This window comes from Gavia stellata, chromosome 16, assembly GCF_030936135.1.
Source record: "Gavia stellata isolate bGavSte3 chromosome 16, bGavSte3.hap2, whole genome shotgun sequence".
NCBI classification, from domain to species: Eukaryota; Metazoa; Chordata; class Aves; order Gaviiformes; family Gaviidae; genus Gavia; species Gavia stellata.
The window spans coordinates 22078692-22100294 of NC_082609.1; the positions used below are offsets into that span (position 1 = coordinate 22078692).

The window sequence follows — 21603 nt, forward strand, 5'->3', positions numbered from 1 at the left end:
GACATGGTGATTCGTACAGATTTATATACTAGGTATTAGTTCCCACAGAGAAGATGTATTTGAATGTACAAATATGTGTCGCACAGTTGTCGTCTTTTCTTGCTGTCAATTTTATGCTGCAAAGATCTTTTGGAATTTAACTGTTTAGATTTGGATCCACTCTTTTTTCTTTTTTTTTTTTTTTATTTAACAACTCTAGAAATTAAGGAGCTGTCAGCAAGGCCCAGAATTTCATCTCGTAAAAAGTAAAGTATAATATAACTGTTTCAGGTGGTGGCCAAGACGAAAACCACTGAATGAAAGGCCAGTTGTGTTGACAGAAACTTCCTGAAGACTATAATGGATTGTAAAAACAAAGCTTAGGCTTTTTAATTTTCTGAAAAGACCTTAAAAAGAAAGTAGTGATTTTTCTTAAACTTTAGTTGCTTGCTCTAAAATACAACAAACGTCTGTCCTTGCTAATTCATATGTTAGTGCTTTTAGGGTATGATCTGACCTAGGCTTTGTTTACGTAAGAAAATTACTTACCTACTTCATGTTTCTCAGACATGTTCTTAGAGTAAATACCTCAGTCCTCCGACTTGCAGAGGACAGCGCAAGTACCTGCCTGTGCTACTGCTGTCAAGTACGAGGCTGTCATTTGGGTCTTAGGAAATGTAGATGGTATATTTAATAACGTCGTTGTTGGGGTCAATAAGCTAGCTTTAGGTAGGTTGATTTTGGACCGGTAGCATGTTGCCTGTGCTGCTCTATTCATTGTGGAAGGGCATATAAATTACTACTTTCTTGGGAGAAAAGACATCCTATGGATTAGAAGTCGGGGCTAGAAGAGCAAGTTTCTCGAGAGTCGTAAGCACTCAGGGTAAAATATGGTATCAGACTTGTTGTTTATAGGCAGCAACCCTATAAAGAGTGAATGTGTTTTAAGCAAATTTAAATTAGAAGAGTTTAATCACTTAGGGGAGCCACCTGAGGACTATAAATATGAAGGTTATTTTTCCATACTCTTGCTCACAGTGTCTAGTGCAGCCAGAAGGCATTAAAAACTGGTAATGGTGTCCTGCCTGCATATTATTGGGTGCTTAAGAGACCAGTAATGGTGCTTGGGGGAGGCTCATCTGGGTGAACGGACTATTGCAACTCAGGTACTTAGATTATCTACAATGTACGGGAGAAGTACAGGAGATTTCCTTAGAAAACATTTACGTCTCATGTCCTGGAGAGAATAAGAAGTCAGAGAAATGGATGGCAAGCTGCATTTGTGCAGACTTGGTCTTGCCCCGAGTTACGTGTTGGTCAAAAAACTGGCTGAAGACATGTGCATGCTCTGCAGGAATGGTGGTGAAGGCCAGGTTGGTCAGGTTAGGGACCAGAACCTGTGGGAATACAGAAATATAAATAAAAAAGCAATTGGTGCTACTGTTCACAAAATAAATTGGGAAGTGGTTGTTTCCTTACTCTGTGGCTTTCCTTGGTGTGCCCATAACTGCTCTGGGTTTTCTGTCAACCGAACAATTCTTTGTCCTGTGATCATGATTATCTGATGGCAGGTGGTATTTGTGTAGCAACATCTGGATTTCGTTGATCCTCAGTCTTCACTTCATACTAAACAAGTCTGCTAAAAGTGGCCAAAACAGTTGCTTTAGAGGCTAGATTGACTACTTAATATTGCAAGGTTTAATTTTGTAGTGGGTTGGTTGTGTTCCATTGATTGATGTTCCACCAAAAAGATAAATGAACAAAATAAAAAAAAAGTGAAGTAATTATGATTTGGCCTATGATTGGATTTTTAAGTCTTACTGCACTTACGTATTTCAAAAGTGAGAGTATAACGTAGTGTCTTGTTCATCATTATTTACTAAAATGGGCACAGTATTTTTCAGGATATTGTAATATAGAAGAGATTTGGATGAAACAGGAAATTGCTACTTCTAAATACTTCCAGTATTATAATATTATATTACAATGCTTGCATATTCAAAGCTACCAAGAGCATCTTCTCCACCTCTGGCTTGAACTGGCTGTTCAGGTGTGCTTGTCAGGTTTAGCAGATCTTTCTTCCTACCCCTTGTCCCCTTCCGGTATCCCCAAGATTACAGGTTGCAACTATTTTCTGGCATGGAAAGGGTGATCTGGAACCTGAAAAGTGGCCCTGCTAACTAATTAGAAGCTGTTTAAAGTAAATCTCCGCACGTCTTCTGGAACTTGAGAGCCCAGCTCTTCACTTGCTGGTTTCCTAACGCCTGTCTTCAGAAACCATCCCAACTTTCTGTGGTCATTCCTGGTCTGAGCTGCTGGCTGGGGAGCGCTGCCCGCTGTGAGACCAGGTCCTCTGCCCAGTCCAGGTTTCGATACGAGGCTGTACTTCTGCCCTTTGCTTTCTCTTGTGCTTGTAGAAAAGATTTCCTAGGACAGGCTTGTTTTCTCCCCAGGTGGGACTTAATTGAGAGGGACAATGTTGGTACTTTATTATCTGGGGGCTCTTTGAACTGCGGCTTTTCTTTTCTGCAGAGTGAGGGAAGCTGTCCAGAGCTGCCACGTCATGGGAATGCTTCGTGTTAGGATGGAAATGATAGATATGGTAACCTTAGGAATGACATTAAACAGAGCAGTGCAAATGGTTCCCATCTTAGTCGTGTCTTAAAGGCAGGGTTAATTTGCAGTTAGGTTACTGTAATGTTTCTGCTACTTCATCAGTGGAGCAGCTTAGTTTCAAAACACACCAATTGACTTTTATTAGTTTCTAATAAAGATCTAGACAAGCATAGCAGAGATTTTTGCACTCACCAAAAATACTTTTTTCAAGAGTGGTCTGCAAAACTTACGTTGTAAGTCACACTTCTTAAAATGAAAGGGGAACTATATAAACCCTCAGTACACTACAAAGCCAAATAGCCAGCAGCTATAGCAGGCTTGAGCTAAATAATCCACCAGCCGGCACAAAGCAAGTTATTGCTAATGTTTAGTCAAATTCTTTATTGTCTTTGAGAAATTGTCTTGGGGCTCACTTATGGTTCGGGGACAAAACAATAGTGGTGGTTGGAATAGGTATTCAGCTGGAATTACTGACCTGTGCGAGGGCTGGAGAAGGAGCTTACTGGAGGGTGTCTACAGTGTTTGTGGGATTCTGGGGTATTTCCTGGAGTTATTAAGATTTTTGTTTGTTTGTTTGTTTCCCTTAAATGTAGATATGGTTTGCTTTCACTCCAGAGAGTCTGGTGCAGGTATTCAGCACAGAGTTGGTTCAATTCTATTTTAATACTTGTTTTTTTCTCTTTATAAGAGAAATTTCTCTTTTAAGAGAAAACGCTCACATTTGTTTTTCAATTAATTCCTCACAAAAAAGATCATTTCAGAGTGCGGTGTATGAGACTTCTGTTTTGACAGCAATGCTAAATGAAGTCACTTGTGAATTGGTATGTGGGTGAAGGAAGGCCCAGAGAGAACTAAATCGGTGTTTTAGGAAACTTAATCCTTCCAGAGCTAGTGACTGATTTGGGACTTAGTTCTTGCCTCCAGATTTTCACTTAACTGTGTGATGTTTAGGTAACTTTATGAAGCCATTGCTCAAACTGTACATAATTTTAATTCCCCTTTTAATGATTAATTATACAAGTCTGCTTTGTAAATATTCAAGTTTTCTTTTTTTTTTAAGAAAAAAGCTACATATATCACTGTTTGGGTATAGCAAATGAGTGTTCGTGCAGAAAATTATTTGATCAGGCTAAAAGCTTCCATGTTTTTAATTAAAAGTTTCTTACACTGAAGTCATAATTAAAATTGCAGCACTTAATAGATTCCTATTAGCACGATCTGACTGGAGGTTTCACAGACTTGGCTTTCAGAAAAGCAGCCTTGGGTTGCTCGAAGGCAGCGAGCGCTCAGAGAAGTGCTGCCCTGGCTTGGTGTTCCTTGCTAGATTCACGTTGAAGATTATTTTTTAAGTCTTAATAGTGAGCAGAACTGTTAAGTTGTTACTGGAGAGAGGGAGGCAAGCAAGCTGTTAATTTTGTCTCAGAACTTTTAAAAAATGTTTGTATACGTTAAGTCTGCACTGGCAGGATTCTGTTTGTAATGTAAAGGTGGAATGCTACAGTGTTTGGAGAAATAGTAGTTCCAAATACTGATCTTACTGTAGAGTTAGTCTTCTCTCAAATATAGACTACTTGTGCTTGTAACCTTGCTGTTGGAAGTTAGCCTCTGGACAATAGTCTTGCTTTAATTGCTCTGCACACCAGAACAACTTTGGGAACGCAGTAAAATATTTAAATTGCCTTGCTGCTCTTGCTGATTTCACTCCCCAGATGCATTGTCACGTATGTCAGAAACCATAAAGGTTCCTTATTCCTTAAGATAAAAATAGCTGTGTTCAAAGGCATAGTAGGATCAATATTGAAAATTCCAGCTATATGCTTTGTCCTTTCTTGTCTTAACATGGAGCGTAGGGTTTACCTTTCTGTGGTTTGACAGATGTGCAGTGTCAGTTGGTTTTCTTTTCTTTTCTTTTTTTTTTTTTTTTTTTTGGTGGGTGAGAGGGGAGGTTTGGGGTATCTTCAGCATGGCATTTTTTCAAACATTTTTCATGTGCTTAGGTGCATCCAAGCAGAAGTCAAGTTCCCTGCAGGTAGCAGATAAGGACCTACTGCCACCTTTTCACCCATACCAGCCTTTGGAATGCATAGTAGAAGAGACTGAAGGCAAGCTGAATGAACTTGGACAGAGAATTAGTGCTATTGAAAAAGCACAACTTAAATCATTGGAATTAATTCAAGGTGAACCTTTAAATAAAGATAAGATTGAAGAACTTAAAAAGAACAGAGAAGAACAAGTACAGAAGAAGAAGAAAATACTGAAGGAGCTGCAGAAGGTGGAAAGGCAGTTGCAGATGAAAACCCAACAGCAGTTTACCAAAGAATATTTGGAGACCAAAGGTCAGACAGACACATCACTTCCCCTGCAGCAGCAGTGCCCACTTCCAGGGGTCTTCCCAGAAGTGGAAGCTGATAAGGGTCTGCCAGAGGATAACTTTTCAGGGTTACCTCAGGTTGACACAATCTTGTCTAAAGATGACGAGCAACAACAGTCTCCACCACCTGCTGAACAAATAGAGTTTGTCCCTATCCAGCCTTTGCCAGCACCGCAATGTAATTTTTCTGGTAATTTAGGTTATAATGGGACAGAGTCTCTTGAACTTCAGAAAGCATTAGGGAATCAGCAGAATGTAGGACAGCAGCAGCAAATTGCTGGGCAGGGGCTCTTAGTTCAAGAACCAGACGGATTAATGGTTGCCACTCCAGCACAGACGCTTACCGACACTCTTGATGACCTAATAGCAGGTGGGTTAAGAAATATACCTATTTTTGCATTAATTTGTGTGCTCAGTTTCCCTCTCTCTCCTTCCCTCCAAAAATATCTTGGGGTTTTCCAGTTTGGGAATACTTGCTTAAGAATAAAGTTCCTGATTAGTGCTATTAATCCTAACAGTGACTTCCAATTCTAACACGAGGCTTTTAAATATCTTTTTTCCAAAGTGCAAAACTTCCTGTACTGGAGACACGTTTTAGCCCCTTTGGCCTCATCTTTTTCTGTGCTTCTTTAAAAAGCCTTATCATGAGTGATGAGTAGTGCCCCTTAGGAAACCCGAGAGTGTGACAGTTTTATATCTTCTGTAGAATTTTCTATACAGGCTTATACCTCAGTGACTTTCTTTAGTGTAGGAGCCATCTCTAGAAAAAGCCAAATTATTGTCACTTGTATGGACAAACACGTCCCTCTTCTTGCTGCTCAAGGTGTTGCTACGGTTTAAACACAACCTGGAATCTGCGCGCAACTGCTCAGTTCTGTACTGGCTTGTGTTTTCAGAATACCCTCTAAACCCTGGTTGTTGTACAGGAATATCTTCTTGTTAGATGTAACATATGGCAAAAATGTGTCCTGTTATCTGGATGAAAAGCAAAAATCCAAACATCCTTCCATTTGTTGATACCGGTGTGAAGAGGAATGGAAGTTCCCACACATTGGGTTGTGTGAGTCCCCTTGTGGAAAAAGAGGTATTGTTCTGGTTGACTTCATTTCATGGATTTGACTAGGATTGATGTTTGCTGCTGGAGGTATGTAGGATATAGCCAGTGTTGTTTGGTCTGTAGTTTGTTTTAATTTGGTGTTTTTCAACTTTTCTTTGTACCTTCCGTCTGTCCCTGAGCCCTTATTTTCCTGCTGCCGTGCCCCCCCCCAGTCACTGCCCTGTCTTCTCAAGTTCATTTCAAGGTTGTAGAAATGTGCGGTAAGACCTTTTGCCAGCCATTCCTGGGAACTTTTAGAATGGTAATTGCATCAAGCTCATGCGAGTCGAGACTACCTGCAACTTTACAACCTCCCATGGAAGCCACAGTTGGTGGAATATTGTGGTGTGTTGTACCAGCTCCTTCAGCTATACTGTGTAATTCAAAGAAATCCTCTTGCATTATAGAGAATCGGGCTGGGTTCCCCCTTTTCTAGCATGGCGTGCCTCTCTCCCCCACTCTGCGGTGCTTTTCAGAGTATTCAGCCAAGATTAAAATACAAATGCAATTGGATTATTCTTGGTTTTTATTACTTAAGATTTAGTACTGGAGTGTGTGAGGGGGGAAATTTAAACGGTTAATGCAAAACATAATCAACAAGGTCTTAATTTTTGGAGTCGTTCTTGTTGCTGACAGTTTAACATACCTAGCACAAGACCATGTAGTGTATAGCCTTTCATGGTAAGCAGCTGTGTATTACATCCAAAATATTCAGTGCACCCAAAATTAAAAATTGCTGCAGTCAGCAGAGTGTGAGAACTGTGCCGTTTGAAAAAAGATTGCAAGCAACCAGAAAAACTTTATCTTAAAAATAACTAAAAAAACCTTTGAATAGGCTCATTTTCTGAACCTGTTTGGTTTTGCTAAGTAATTAAAGACATTTTTTGCTAAGAAATTAGGTTTACTCATTTCAAAAATTGATACAAATAGCACGCTCTTCCACAACTATTAGAAACTGTATTTACAGAAATGCAACTCAAGGAAACTTTAGCTGTCCAATTCCAGAGGCTCCTGCAAAAATGTACTGATGTTGCTTTACTGAAATATATTTTCTTCTAAAATGTGTAAGTTTGTTTTACTTCCCTCCCCCCAAAAAATTGTTGGAAGAGAATTAGATATTTTGCTCACTTTTTAAATCCAGGCTGTGTAAAAGAGTGACCCCTGTGTAACTGATAATTCTACTATATCTCAAATTTATGTACATTTAAAAACAAACTGTAAATCTGCATACTCATACTCCAAACTCTTTGATCTGTATTTAAAACGCACTTGACCTTTTTCCACTAACATGCCCATTACTCCTTAATTTTGTAATGAAATTTTGAGCAATAGAAACTGTTACGAGAACTGATTTTTACATGGGCTACAGATGCCAGATAAAATTGTTAAGGGGCTTGTGCCTGGTCCGTGGGACGTCTGTCTCTTAGAGAGAAGTTGTGTCTCGCACTTGAGTGTGCTGATGAAGATCTCCCTTGATCACGGTACCGCTGGTGGAGCTGCAGTAATGGTGGTGAGTGATTCTTGGTTTAGAAGAGGTATGAACATTTTTATTCCTGCTGAGTATTCCAGTTTGTATCAGGTCTACTTAGAAGAATGGAAGTGTTAAATCAGCTTTTTGTCCTCTGCACTGAAATACCTTTTACTGCTGCTCTTCCCAGTGGCGATCTAAGAGGCAAATTTTTCAAAGCCTTGATTGAGACTAGTTGTAAGCGAGATCTTGCATTTCTGCAAAGCCTCAAATCTTTATTTTGCTGACTAACTTAATTGTGACAACATACATAAATGGAGTATTTATCTTGCCAGTCTGCTGGCGTAATTTGTCAGCTGCTAGGTGTTGAGATGGTTGATCTCAAGGTGCGAAGTGCTGGAAGTCTCGTTAGCAGTCAGTCACTGGTAGACGTGTACCTGAGTCCCCTATTTCATAATGCTACGCAGAAGTAACCGAATAACCTTTGGAAAGTCAGGTAAAACCTAAAAATGAAGCAGCTCTTTCCACTCCAGAACGTTTTGGTTGTAATGGAGTTTGTTTAGATGTGCTGAAGCAAAAATCTTACAATTAATCCTGTCTTTGAAGGTGTGACTTATGACAGTCAAAATTTTAATTGGGTTTACAAAACAGATAGAGATGTTGTGCAGTTTAGAGTGGGAAAGCAATAAATTATTTCAGATCACATCTTCCAATAGAAGAGGATGCTTTGGATCTAATTTTCTTTTCTCGGTACACACTTGGTTTCTTGAAGCATCTTGTCTTGCATAGTTGGAGTTTCATTTCAGTTCACATTATGTATTTACCGTAGTAGATTTCTTAGTTGGTAGTATCTGAATTGAGGCTTTTTTGCTGTTTTAGGGTATTCAAGATGAGGAACTTTCTTTTCTTTGTTGCTAGGTTTTGTCTCTACTTGGAATATTTTTATTCCTGTTTGCTCTACTCTGCTGGTATTTTTAGTCAGGAGGTGGCATCTCTGTGTGCTTCCGTGTGACTCTCCTCCTGCGAGCTCCCATTTGTATGCTGAAATTCCAGGCGTGTTTTGAGAAACTTCATTAACTGTTATTTGGTTCTGAAATTCTGGTTGTGGTCGGTTATACAGAATTGTGATATTTTGAAGTACTGATTTGGGAGGAGACATCTGAGTTACTGTATTTAGGATTGCTGTTTGGAGTAAAACTGGTTACTAGGATAATCTGGAGTGAGAAATGGTGACTCATAAAACGAGACACAGTTACCAATGTGCAAAAGCCTCTGTGCAGTAACACGTTACTGAGAAGCTGCGTGGACTGGCTGAAAGACTGCTCGGTCATGAAAAAGGATTGTTTACTCTGTCCTGAAAATCCCAGTTCCTTAGAGGAAAGGGACACTGAAATCCAAGTCCAGTATTCATGAGTGTCCATGCTCACAGCATGGCAATGGGTAGGTAGATGCAGTTTCAGACTACAGCTGCAATCGCATCCCGAGCTGTTTGCTCAAGGTTCTGCCAATACTTCCAGAGTCGTTCTTAGATAAAATGCCAAATTCTTGCTTCCTCTTGTTTTACTCATGTTTCCTGTAATTTTTTTTTATAACTTTGGAAAATAGTCATCCATGTCTTTGGAGACCTGTGTTTGACTTCACATTGATTCAAAGAAAGTCCCTTTGGAAGGTTGCAAGCCCTTCTTAAAATGTGGGGAACCTGGATTTTGTGTAGAATAATTATTTTTTTAAATGCAAGTCTTTTGAATATTGAAGTCTATGGAAACATCCAAAACCTATGTCACAAAATAGGTATTTTGTAAAGATCTGAGGTACGTATTGTGAAAATTTATTTTGATTTGTTTTTTAAATCAGTGACTGGCTATCAGTGTGTTTATCGGTACCCTTCCCGGTGAAAAGACAAAACGCCTGTTCAGTAGGAAGCAATCTGCATGGTGGAAAGTTTCTCCCTTCTGTTCTCAGAGGGTGAAAGCCACACATTTTTTTTTTTAGTCCATTAAAATCCTGCGGCGCAGCATAGAGATGCTGAAGGTTATCATCCCCCGGGGCTGGTTTTATGCCCTCCAGCTAGCCTTTCCCCTTGGACTTGTGGGCAGTGCTAGTGCTGTTCTCCGCTGTCATTCCTGCGTTAATGCCAATTATTGGGATGACAGTCTGGAGTGGGTATGGTGGTATTGCTCCTCAGGGAGACTGCCCATTAGCTTCTGGCGCTGTGAGTATGACCCGCCAAAGATTAGCGGTTGGCAAGACATCATCGACTTCCCTGGGGCCGGTGTCAGACCAGTGGAGCCATCCCCGAGGGCACGGCCAGGCTCCACCTGGGAGCTGGAGGCAGAAGCAGAGGTGGCTCTCCTGTTGTGTCCCATCGGTAGGATGACCTCGTCTCCCTGGATGGGGTTTGCAGGAGCAGTAGCTGTCCCACCTGCCGTGATCGAGGTTGGTAATCCAGAAACAGACTCGGGGAAATACGAGTCAACTCCAATTTCATACAAATTTATGTGAACATTTGGATGTTGGAACCATTGTTGCAAGATCATCTTCGAGTTAAAAATCTTTATGTTGTTGTGTAACTTGGGCTGAGCTAAATCAGCCCCATGAAACTGAACGTAGGAGTCCTCATATGTGTTCTGCTCCACAGAGCCTGAATTACATTGATGCTCCATTGGGCCAGCTTGCCAGCCGCACTAAGGAAATAGAAAATTACACTTTAAAAAGTCCTGCAGTTCTGTAAACTCAGTAGTTACAGAGGGGATGATTAATCAGTGGGCATTGTAGGACTATTTGTCGTTAGATTTTATTTTAAACAAGAGTTTGGGGTATCAGTACAGGGTTTATCTGCATTTCTACTGTCTTTGGTGTTCTCGCTCACATTTGACATGGTTGTTACTCTGCACGTGAAGTGCTTAGCGCACACTCATATGTTTCAAGCACATGACGTAAATCTGAAGTATGCAAGAAATAGTTGGACGTTTTCAGTCATGGTTGTGAAATGTAGAGGATTTGTGGAACCTGTAACAGCAACGCTGGATCTGTTACATTAAGGACCCTTAAACTGGCTCAAGTGGAGTCCCTCTGTGCAGCCCTGCTTTGTATGCACAGCACATGCACGTGTTTTTAGATATATCTGTAGTTGCAAGATCTGAAAGCGTTGAGCCAGTGCCTTTCATGAGGAAGGACCAGTTTAGTTTAATGTAAGTCCTTAACAGGGTGATTTGGTGTCTTGTATTTTGGAAGGAATAATCTTTAGAAATCCAATTAGTATCTTGCACCTCAGTGCATTGAGCAAGAAAACAATTGTATTGCATTAATTAATGCCCATCTGCTGCTGTAAGTGATAGTCCATAGTAAGCAGATGAAGCGTGGAAGCTTTTATATTTGAAACCTTTAACGCAAACCTGGGTTGCTCGTGAAGGTTGTAACGCGAAGCAAAAGTCAACTCTGAATTCAGATACAATACTTTGTTGCTTAAATGTGGTAGCCAAATGTTAATGCTGGTTTTTGCCTATGCGCCAAGGAGAATGCTTTCCTTAAAAAATACAGTTGAAAACTGTCACCTCCCAAAATTTCAGTGGCACCCTGCCCATGTTTCCAGAACCCAACTGAAGTGACCCATCTAAACTTGCTCCACTCTGTGTTTCCTTTGTCACGCATACGCAGTCCTATAGGCTGAAGTAGTGGTATTAGTGGCCATGTTGAGGACTTTTCTAAGACTTTTCCATCTGCACCGTTTTCCTATGAGTAATTGCTGGTGTCCAATTTGTCAATGGAATCGGGAAGGTTGAGCTGGGAAAGGTTTGCAAAAATTTCTCTAAGTCATACACAGGTTTGAGTTCATCTTTCATCTTCCCTTATCGCTTGAAACACTTGGGCAAAAGTAAAAAGCTGCTGCTTATTTCTTACCTGCAGTTGTTAGTGTTTTCCATCAGTTGCTTGTTCCAGGAATACGACAAAATACTGTGTGTTTTGGAATAACTAAAGCTAACCAGGTATTCCATCTAATGAGGCTGCATGGTATAGAAATTTGGCAATCCAGCAGTGACAATACTTGTTAAATCCAGCTGCTGTATTAGCACGGCTTACTATAGTTAAAGTGCGCTCGTAGCGAGTGTACAGGTTTGTTAGACTTTCCTGCCAAGTAATCCCAGCTGAGCCTTAGATCCCTTTGGGCTCCCCTCGGACTCTCATTTCGTTACAAAGGCAGGCAGAGGTCTTGGCCCCGTGATATATATGTGCAGGGATATTTCTCTGCTTGTTCTGGTAAAGCTTCATTTAAAACTAGTTGAATAAAATCTGATTCACAATTATAAATTTTAATTTTTTATTTTTCTTTTCTTTAAAGAAGATAAAGTTGCGTTCCGTGTGTCCCTGAGCTGCGCTAGGTCTTCAGGATGAAATCTTTTACAGGCTGTGTACCAGTCAGAATAAATTTTAGGGAGCACAGACAGTTTTCAGCTTTCTTATTTTTGTTGACTGCCCCCTCCTGTCTGCTTCTCCTCCACCCTCCCTGGGTTGTTTTAACTCTGAGACACAATTAACAGTGTAAGTTGCTGTCAGTCATCTTGCTTTGAAAACCTTCTCTGGAGACTAGGTGTGCACTAACCTTCACGTGAAAAACTTTTGAATTCCAGAATGAGACTGTACTTCCGAACATTAGGTTTGTGTTTTAGTGATAAACCATTTGCCTGCTTAAACTGAACATGTGATTGAACTCTAACAGTGAAGGTTACAATTTGAAAGGATAACTAGTAATCTTCATAATTCATACTTGTAATGCATACAGACTAATTAATAAAATTATTTTCTAACTTAACACGGTTTGGAGATGATATTTACACTGTTTAACTGCTGGAAAGCTTCTTTGCACAAGACACCAAGTCGTTTGTTTTTAGGAACACTTAAATTGTTTCCCCCCATTACTGATTTGATATTAGACCGTTGCAGTTTTACGGGACTAAATATTTTTCATATAATATGTAGCATTCCGAAGAGTGGATTAATAACATGGTGTTACTTTTCAGCTGTGAATAGCAGAGTGCCCAGTGGCTCCACCAGCTCCTCGCACGCTACCGAATCCCCTACGCCTGAGCCTTGCTCACAGGCATCGAGCAATGTGCCGTCGCAGTCGGTGCTCCCTATGTATCCTTCAGTTGACATCGATGCACATGTGAGTAATTGCAGTTGGTTTTGAGTGGATTTGCTTTCTGATAAGTTCTGAAAGGAAAAAATTTAATCTAGTGCTGTCTTAAAAATGTTAAAGTTCTCTTAAAGTATTTTTAATTTCTGAATATCTGCTTCTTTTTCTTCCCTACCGTGAAGACTGAAAGTAATCATGACACTGCTCTGACCCTTGCATGTGCGGGAGGTCATGAAGAACTTGTATCTGTACTGATAGCACGTGGTGCCAATATTGAACACAGAGACAAGAAGGGTAAGCTAAAACAGTAAAACAGTTTGACCATGAACTACAAGTTGAAACAGCAAATTTCAAATTGGGATTTGGGATTCTTTGCTTCAGAAAATTACCAAAGTTTGCAAAAATGTAGAACTGCATTCTTGCACTTCGTGTAGAAGTATTGGCCACATAAAGCCGGTGACGTTGCGTGCCTTTCTGTCTGTATTTTTGAAAGGAAGTGCATCTGAGTGGTATCTTAAGCAGATACGCGAAATGTGAAGCACTTTTGTCCTTACGATTCACCCTCTACAAAAGACCTTAGCATACTAGATGGAGTGGTTAATAGGGGTAAATATCGAATCTTGGCTGACAAAGCTAATGGGGGAGTGGTTGTCAGGTTGTGTGTCATGTTGTTCCCAATAACAGAGTTCAGCAAAATCTCAAATCTTTTAGAGCTGAGAGAACAAAACCACCATGCCTCTCTCCTTGGAATTCACGTTGACCACTGGAAATAAGCAACACGCGCAGTGCAGATGTGTTCACGTGTTGGAGCTGTATTAAATAGGAATTTAGTGGAAAGCCGTGACTTCTCTAACAAGTTGAGTTGGTCGGAACTTAATCCAAACTGATCAGTGCGAGTACTGTTTAAATTTCTTTTGAAATTATACTTTTAATTATATTTGGCTAGAATCAGAGCCTAGATGTGTCAGGGTCAGAAGAGGGCTGAGAAAGGGTCTGAGATTGTGGCCTATACCAGGAAACCCCCAGTCTGAGGAAGACGTGTCTGATCAATAGAAGTCATTGTGAATTAACCCTTTTGTGCGTTTCTGCTCCTTAATAACACTTTTGAGATTCTCAAGCTTGCTTTTAACATGATCTCTTGTTACTAGGTTTTACGCCTTTGATTCTGGCTGCAACTGCTGGACATGTTGGTGTAGTGGAAATTCTTCTAGACAAAGGTGGGGATATAGAAGCACAGTCTGAGCGCACAAAGGATACTCCACTTTCGTTGGCATGCTCTGGTGGACGCCAAGAGGTACAGACATATTTGTCCTCAAAGGGTTTGAATTGTTTTTCGTAAATAGTTTTTTGTACAGTCTTGGTGTTTTTTTTTGTTGATGGTATAATAAATAATCCTTTTTCTGGAAGGTTTTTAACCTGTGTAAGTGTAGCTAATTCAAGTCTTTTTCTTCTTTCAAGAGGAAAGGGAATTTATTCTTTTCTCCCTCGGCTATCCCAGTTTTGTTAGCTCATCGTTGCTATAGCTTGTGGTCATTCTTCTGTCGATGCGTCCTGGCAAGATAAGTACTTTTATGAGGGAGGTAGAGATTTTCAATGAATAACTTTATTCTCTGAACACTTCCCTTTATGTATCCTCCCTGCAAAACTAAAACAGCCAGTGCAGGCACACAAGGACAGAAACTAGAATTTTGTGTTGGCAGCACATGGTTTTAGTGGAAATGTGCAGGGCTGGTAAGTGCAGATGCAACACAGGGCACATTTTACTAGTCTTAAGGATGTTTCAGTTTTCTCTCAGTTTTTGTTTTGGGTTTTTTTTGTCCAAATAAGATTTGTTAAATCGTTTCTACTTTACTCATGGGCATACTAGCTTAGAAGATGGCATGGAGATGGCAAAGGGCTCTATGCCAGATACAGGCGTGGTGAGTTTTGGAACGTGTAAGGGTTAAAACAGTTGGCCAAAATTGGAGAGTTTCCACTTTGACTTTTGAATTGCAGATCTTCAACAGTAAAAGCGCTGCTCACAAATAAAAGGAGAGATCAATGTGGCCTGTGATAGCATTGCTTATTGAACTACTTAAGTCTTCTGTTCTTCCTCTTTATTTTTTTTTTCTTGTGCCAGAATCTACCTCTTGTATTTCTGGCTTAGCAGCTTGTGAGGCAGCCTTTTTTCTGGCTTACTTGAAAATCACCTAGCCAATGTTAGTAGTCAAATGAGGCCCACTAAAGTGCAGTACATATCACCAGAAATGTTTTAATTTTTCCCCCTTTTATTTCTCTTAAGCAGCTTCTGATAGAGGAGAGAAGTCCTTCCTCATGCTTGTTCCATTAACATCAGTCGGTCTGATTTTTACCATGTGTTTTGTTGGAAAGACCATATAATACAGATGGTCAAACTTGGCTCAAGTGTCATTTAAATTAAAGTTGTGGGAGTTTCTGAAAGAGACGCTCAAACAGTGTGAGACATTATGGGAGTGGGATAGATCCCTTGTTTGCAAACTTAAGATTCATAGGAAGAGCTTCACTTTAAAGCCTTGCATTTTGATTAGGTAAAATAATCTTTCTGGAAGACAAGTGCTGCACTGCTACAACCCACGCAGATTAGCTGACGTATTCATCAGTTGCTAAGTCTGTACAGCGCGTATGTAAAAGTAAAGCAGAAGAGGATAGAGGTTTTGCTGTAGAATCTTATCTATTAACAATAGAAACTGGTAGCAGGCTGGAAGGTTTGAACATGTGATAACATCCTTTCACTTCCTGGGTAATAGCGAAGGCCACAATATGTCTTTTAATACGCATGCTGTCTTTTCAGGTTGTTGATTTGCTGTTGGCCCGGGGAGCAAATAAAGAACATCGGAATGTGTCTGATTATACGCCATTAAGCCTTGCTGCATCTGGTGGCTATGTTAATATCATCAAGATTCTTCTCAATGCTGGGGCAGAAATTAATTCGAGGTAATGTACTACGTACACCAGATGAACTGCAGTATAGCACAGACACTCCGTTGTTGGCTACGTACTGAGGCATAGGTTGGAATCTCTAGTGCATTCAGACCTCCGTGCAGCCTTTCTACACTGATGTTATCTTTTATGTTCATGTTATCTTAGTGTTTTTAAATTGCCTTTAACTATCACAAACTTCGTCTCCCTTATACCAAAATTTTAAGGGGTTATTATAGTTAGCAAACCTATTCCTTCCCCTTTCCACCATTCTGGGATCTAAAGTTAAACTATTTCCGATAGAACCAGGTGAAGGAACCAACCAAAGCACTCAGGGCAACTCTGTGTCTTTGTTTGAAGGGTCTTTTCAGTAAGAGGAACGAATTTACACAGCTACGTCTCTTAAGCCTCCTCTTTATTAATTTTAAGAAAACTTAGATATACTCTATCACTAGAGAAAGTTGGAACTGCAGCTGTGCTAGAAGCATGTTTTTCTGAATGAATCAGATGCAGCTTTGATTTTTAGTATATGTAGTTTAAGGCCTATGCGTGCCTCAGCCATCTGAATGTCTAAAAGCTGAAATGTATTTTCTTTGTTTATAAATTGCAGTTTTCTAGTGCATGTAGTTACTCTGATGGTTTCTCTTAATCGATTAAAAAATGCTAGTATTTTAGGTCAGTGTCTGTATTTGTGTATGTTATATGGTCCTTTCTGGCTTACAACAAAACGTTGTGTTCCTCTTAGATACACTTATATTTCCCAGAGCATTCCTCTGGTTCTGGGAATTGCAGTTTGTTTCTTTCCCTTTAGGACTGGGAGCAAGCTAGGTATTTCTCCTCTGATGCTGGCTGCTATGAATGGCCATGTACCTGCTGTGAAACTGTTGCTTGATATGGGTTCTGATATTAACGCCCAAATTGAGACCAACCGGAATACAGCCCTCACCCTGGCCTGTTTCCAGGGCCGTGCAGAGGTGGTCAGTCTGCTTTTGGACAGGAAGGCCAATGTCGAGCACAGGGCAAAGGTAAGTGTGTGAATCACTTTTCCTTATGACTTATTTCTAACAGGTGATTTCTGAGAGTTGTCAAGTTTCTTCAAATTTTCCTGTTAACTCTGAGCCTCTCTGGGCTCCGAGGACTTATTAAATCAGAGGACTTATTAACTGTTCTGAAATAAGTTTGGTTTTTAAAAAAAATAAAAGCAGCAATGATGATGAATTTTTTGCATTAGGGAAAAGTTGACTGGTCCTTCTGAGTTCATAATGAAACTTAGATTGACTCTTGTTCTGTAGTACTGAGAAACTTCTCAGGTTTAAGCTTGACATGATACTCATTAACAGAACAGATAGATACACATATTTTTACATCTGAGTGAAGTCTAGGCAGGAAGAGAATAGTGTTGCTTATAGTGATTCTCATATAGAACAGATTTCTTGTCTACAACAGAAGTAGTGCAATCAAACTTTGTAAAGCTTTTACGTTGCTGTAGAACCCATGGCTTCAGTACTGTGACTTTCTGTGCCTCTGAAATGCTCCACAGGTCCCATCCTTTGGTACTCTGGGACAGCTTTGTGTCTCCTGCCATAAAGCAAGCTTAAAGCTTGTGTAGACAGCCAGACTGATTTCCCCAGCACAAAGGAATTTTTGGTAACTCCTAAGGCTGCTGAAATAATTGCTGTGTCTGTCTACCCCGCCTGCTTCTGGAATGACTGTGGCTGGAGAAAAGGGGATATGGATAAAAGCCAGCTCTCAAATGGTCAGTTGGGCATGTTAGCAGCTGGTATAAGTTTATTTTCTAGCCTGGCACCTAAGTTGGGCCCAGATCAGTCTCAGTGCTAAGGGAGGCTAGAGAAAAGCTATCAAGCCAGTTTCTGAGCATTTTTGTAGAAACACTTGTGCCTTCATTTGCATCTGTTCTAACCTCTGTTTTAGAGATCCTGTTGTAAACTTTGTTTTTGCTGTTGAGACAGGTATCTGGTGGTACTTAGTCAACAGTTTGCCTGGGTTTGTATGAATCAAAGTCCAAGAGTATTTGGTTTTGTTTTTTTTTTGTTTTGTTTGGGATTTTTTTTTTTTTTGAGAAGGAGGCTGTTTGAAGTTAAGCTCCTAAACTAAATATAAACAGCTAAATAAAAAAATCTGATTTTGCTGTGTAGAAGTCATTTATGTCTTATCCAAAGTATATTGTACAAATTTCACACTGTGTAACTCATTTTCTTTGGACAGACTGGTCTCACACCTCTGATGGAAGCGGCTTCAGGAGGATATGCGGAGGTTGGAAGGGTTCTCCTTGATAAAGGAGCAGATGTTAATGCTCCACCTGTGCCTTCCTCAAGAGATACAGCTTTAACAATTGCAGCAGATAAGGGTCACTACAAGTTCTGTGAGCTCCTGATTAACCGGTAAATTATTTCTGCTCATTAGCGGCACATTTGTTCTGTAGCTGTATTCTTCTGTGGCAAAGGTGCCCTTGTTTACATTGCCTTGTGCATCGGAGAGCAAAGGGAGTGGGAAGCTTTGGAAGGAGGGTGTGGTATCTGTTCCCTACTCTCCAGTGTTTTCCTGGAGTATCCTGCTACTCCAGTGTTAATTAAGCTAAGCAGGCAGCTGGGACCAGAGGTAAGCAAACAGTGTCTGGCTTGGCAGCTCTGTTGGCTGTGTATGAATCCAGCAATTCCTTTGAGCATTTCCTTGCTATCACTTGGGGGGGCAAAGCCGGGAAGTAGCTCTCAAGCTCTTCAAGTATAACTCGATGCGCTGCTAAAATCTCAAAGGGCTGCATTGTCCTGTGTCACTACATTAATGATAATGATAGTGATAATTTAAAGGACCCGTGGCTGCATAGCTGTGGTGCAGTAGGCTACATGAGGTGAGTGTTCGTTTCTGTAAGGGAGGTTTAAATAATCCCTGTATCACTACGTTGCACCTGAAACAGCAGATTTCAGGGAAAGGATTTCTCTATCTAGCCACTAGATTTCAGTAAGTTATATAGCCAATTGTACTCTGATCTTCTGTGATCTTACTTCCTGACGTCCACCTTTACTCATATCTTGTTTCACTTGATTACGCTTCTGCTTTTTTAGAGGAGCACATATTGATGTTCGTAACAAGAAAGGAAACACGCCTCTGTGGTTGGCAGCTAATGGTGGTCACTATGATGTGGTTCAGTTGCTTGTGCAAGCAGGAGCAGATGTGGATGCTGCAGATAATCGGAAAATTACACCTCTTATGTCAGCGTTTCGCAAGGTAGGAGATCAACTTAGTTTTATGTTTCAATGCTAAATGTTTTCAAAACAGAGTTTCTCATATGGTCTTAAATCTGAATGCTTGGTTTTGGAAGAATCAAATATAACACAGCAAAATTACTATTTTGATGAAACACCTGCTTCAAAGTAATCGTAATCTGTACTTCACACAGATCTAATTTTTGAGAGGTGAAAAACTTAGTTCCATAAACTATGTTAACTTTATTATTCCATCTATACACTGTCCAAAAACTTTCACTGCTGAGATTTCACTGTCTTGACATTACCATAGTCCCCTCTAAATTTCTGCAGATTATACTGCTTGTTTCAGTCCTGCTTTTGAGATGAAAGAACTACCAGTCTGTAATAAGCTGTCCTGATTCCTTTGTGCTTCTCCTGTTCCGTTCCTAATTTGTTGTTGAGTGGGACACTTTGTGTAGTCGACTCTTTTGTCACTGCCTTTTCTTCTTGGCAGGAAGAACATTGCTTTGTGATGGTTTCATCAGTTATGTTGCTGGATGCAAGGAGCATAGCTATAGCAGAAGAATTCATTAACTGTGTCTGCTTTGCCTTTAACAAAATATCAAATAAGCATACAGCTTTTTTGACAAACAGCAATAATAAGCATGCCACTGCTGTCCCTCCATTGCCTTCAAGTAACTTCAGAGGCAGCAGTTGGATACTTTCTGTGTGGTTGCTCAGTGTACCGCATCAATGCGTGCATCCAGCAGCAGGGGAATGTGTTTGCCAGGATTATATTCAGGTGGCTCAGCTCCCTGATCAGAGTTAGCTTGTAATTGAACAATCTAAGTTAGCTCCGTGGCGTGAGTGGCAAGAGAGTGGGTTGGGGTGACAGGTGGAGTCTAAAGAGGGTCTTTGTGTTTTTAGTAACAGCCAAGAACAGCTACCTCTGCCCATGGGCCTGGCTTGGTCCTTGAATTTTAAAATGAAAAAATTACTTGTGGGAGAGCTTGTCTTTGCCACTGTGATGCAGAACAGCAGACGTCCTGTCAACGCTGAGCAAACAGTAACTACCTTTCTTGCCAAACAGCAGCTTACTAGAAATGTTCTTGCTTATTTTTAGTCTTTTGCGTTGGACTAAGGGATATCAAACTTGTATTTTGATGACAAACGTTGACAATGTATACAAGAGATTAGAATTTTCTTTGCTATTCTAGGGGCATGTGAAAGTAGTTCAGTTCCTGGTGAAAGAAGTTAACCAGTTTCCTTCGGACATTGAATGCATGCGATACATAGCGACGATAACTGACAAGGTGAGTTTAACTTTGGGAAGAGACCTTGTCCCTTATTTTCAGCAAAAATAACATGAGAAATTTTTAAGTATTCAAAAACTGAATGTACATGCTTGCTCACGTACGTTTGATTGGGAAGTTTGTGCATGTTTCCTTTTTAATACAGAACTTAAATAAGCGTTTAGACTCCTGTTCTGTTGAAATAGTTTGTATGTTTATGAATACAGGGTTTATGAATACAGGGAAGCTATTCTCATATTTGGAGAGCAAGCCGTAGTCCTCAATTTTAGTTTATTATGGAGGTAGTAAGACAAGTTTGCATTCCAGGACCTGTTGAAGAAGTGCCACCAGTGTGTGGAGACGATTGTGAAAGCTAAAGACCAGCAGGCTGCAGAAGCAAATAAGAATGCAACTATATTGCTGAAGGAGCTTGACCTGGAAAAAGTGAGTAGAGAACGGCTGTCATGTAGCATAACGGTTTGAACTATGTATTAATGTATAGGCTGTATTTTCTGTTGGTGCTTCTTGGGGCAGGAGTTCTTCATGCTGTGACTGTATGTGCTTTCCTTCCTCTAATATACAAAAAGTGAAGCGTATACTGAGGGTGGCAAGTTAGAACTGACTTCTGCTTCAGCCACTCCGTTGTCCTTTGTAGGAAAGCTTGGACTTGGCAATAGTTACCTTAGGTAGTAGCTCTCTTGCATTACTTCGGCACAGATGACGTGTGAAAGGGAGGTCTTCAGTCTCAGTGGTGTGATACATGGTATGTTATATATTGTGTAAGGCGTAGTCCATAAGCATTTTATGGACTTCTACTAAGTGTTACAAAGGAGACCCTACAAGCTGCTTGATCAGCTATACGGAGTTGAGCAAATAGTGGTGAAAATCAGCTTCTGCCTGTGACTGTGATACTGTGAAGTGTCCCTGAGTAATGCAGACACTTCTTCAGCACTCTTTAGTGGGCTCCCTTAATGGAGGCTCTTACCATTTTTCACAAACAGGTTCCATATTAGTTTATTAAACTTTCCAGGTTGCTGACTTGTTAAACACCTATCAGTTGCTGTGCAAAGCTACAGTATAGCATAGTTGACTTGACTGATTCTATATATTAAAAAAAAAAAAAGTGGTTACAGTGATAGCAGTTTTTTCTGTAAAATACTCTGGGAGATCTTTTTAAGTCAAAGATGTGAATATTGCTGCAAAAATATTAATGAGGTTATTAAATGTTTTTTGAGAAAGGACTAAGATGATGAGAGGTTTTGTTGGTTTTCCAGTAAAATTATATTCTTATAATACCTCTGGTTTGGTTGTTATTTTGTTGTCATTCCTTAGAAGTTTTGGGACCAATTAGTCCTGTCGTTCCATAAGGTCTGCCCAGTTTCTGCATAATGATTCAGTATGTGACAGTCATTCTAGTTCATCATGCTCTCTCCTTTCTCCCTCCCCCCAGATTTCTAGGGAAGATCTGAATTATAAATATAATTTAGTCTGTGTGAAAATGTTT

At 40.2% G+C, this 21603-nt stretch overlaps 1 protein-coding gene across 1 annotated transcript in view; it reads left to right on the forward strand.

Moving 5' to 3' along the window:
- The window catches only part of ANKHD1 (ankyrin repeat and KH domain containing 1), a 115218-nt gene that overhangs the window by 74125 nt on the left and 19490 nt on the right, over window positions 1-21603 (forward strand). The window contains exons 16-25 of the mRNA XM_059825630.1: window positions 4593-5336; window positions 12549-12694; window positions 12847-12958; window positions 13813-13958; window positions 15474-15616; window positions 16413-16626; window positions 17828-18003; window positions 18685-18847; window positions 20025-20120; window positions 20427-20543. Coding sequence (XP_059681613.1) covers window positions 4593-5336; window positions 12549-12694; window positions 12847-12958; window positions 13813-13958; window positions 15474-15616; window positions 16413-16626; window positions 17828-18003; window positions 18685-18847; window positions 20025-20120; window positions 20427-20543 — 2057 coding nt within the window. The remainder of the gene's footprint in view (window positions 1-4592; window positions 5337-12548; window positions 12695-12846; window positions 12959-13812; window positions 13959-15473; window positions 15617-16412; window positions 16627-17827; window positions 18004-18684; window positions 18848-20024; window positions 20121-20426; window positions 20544-21603) is intronic.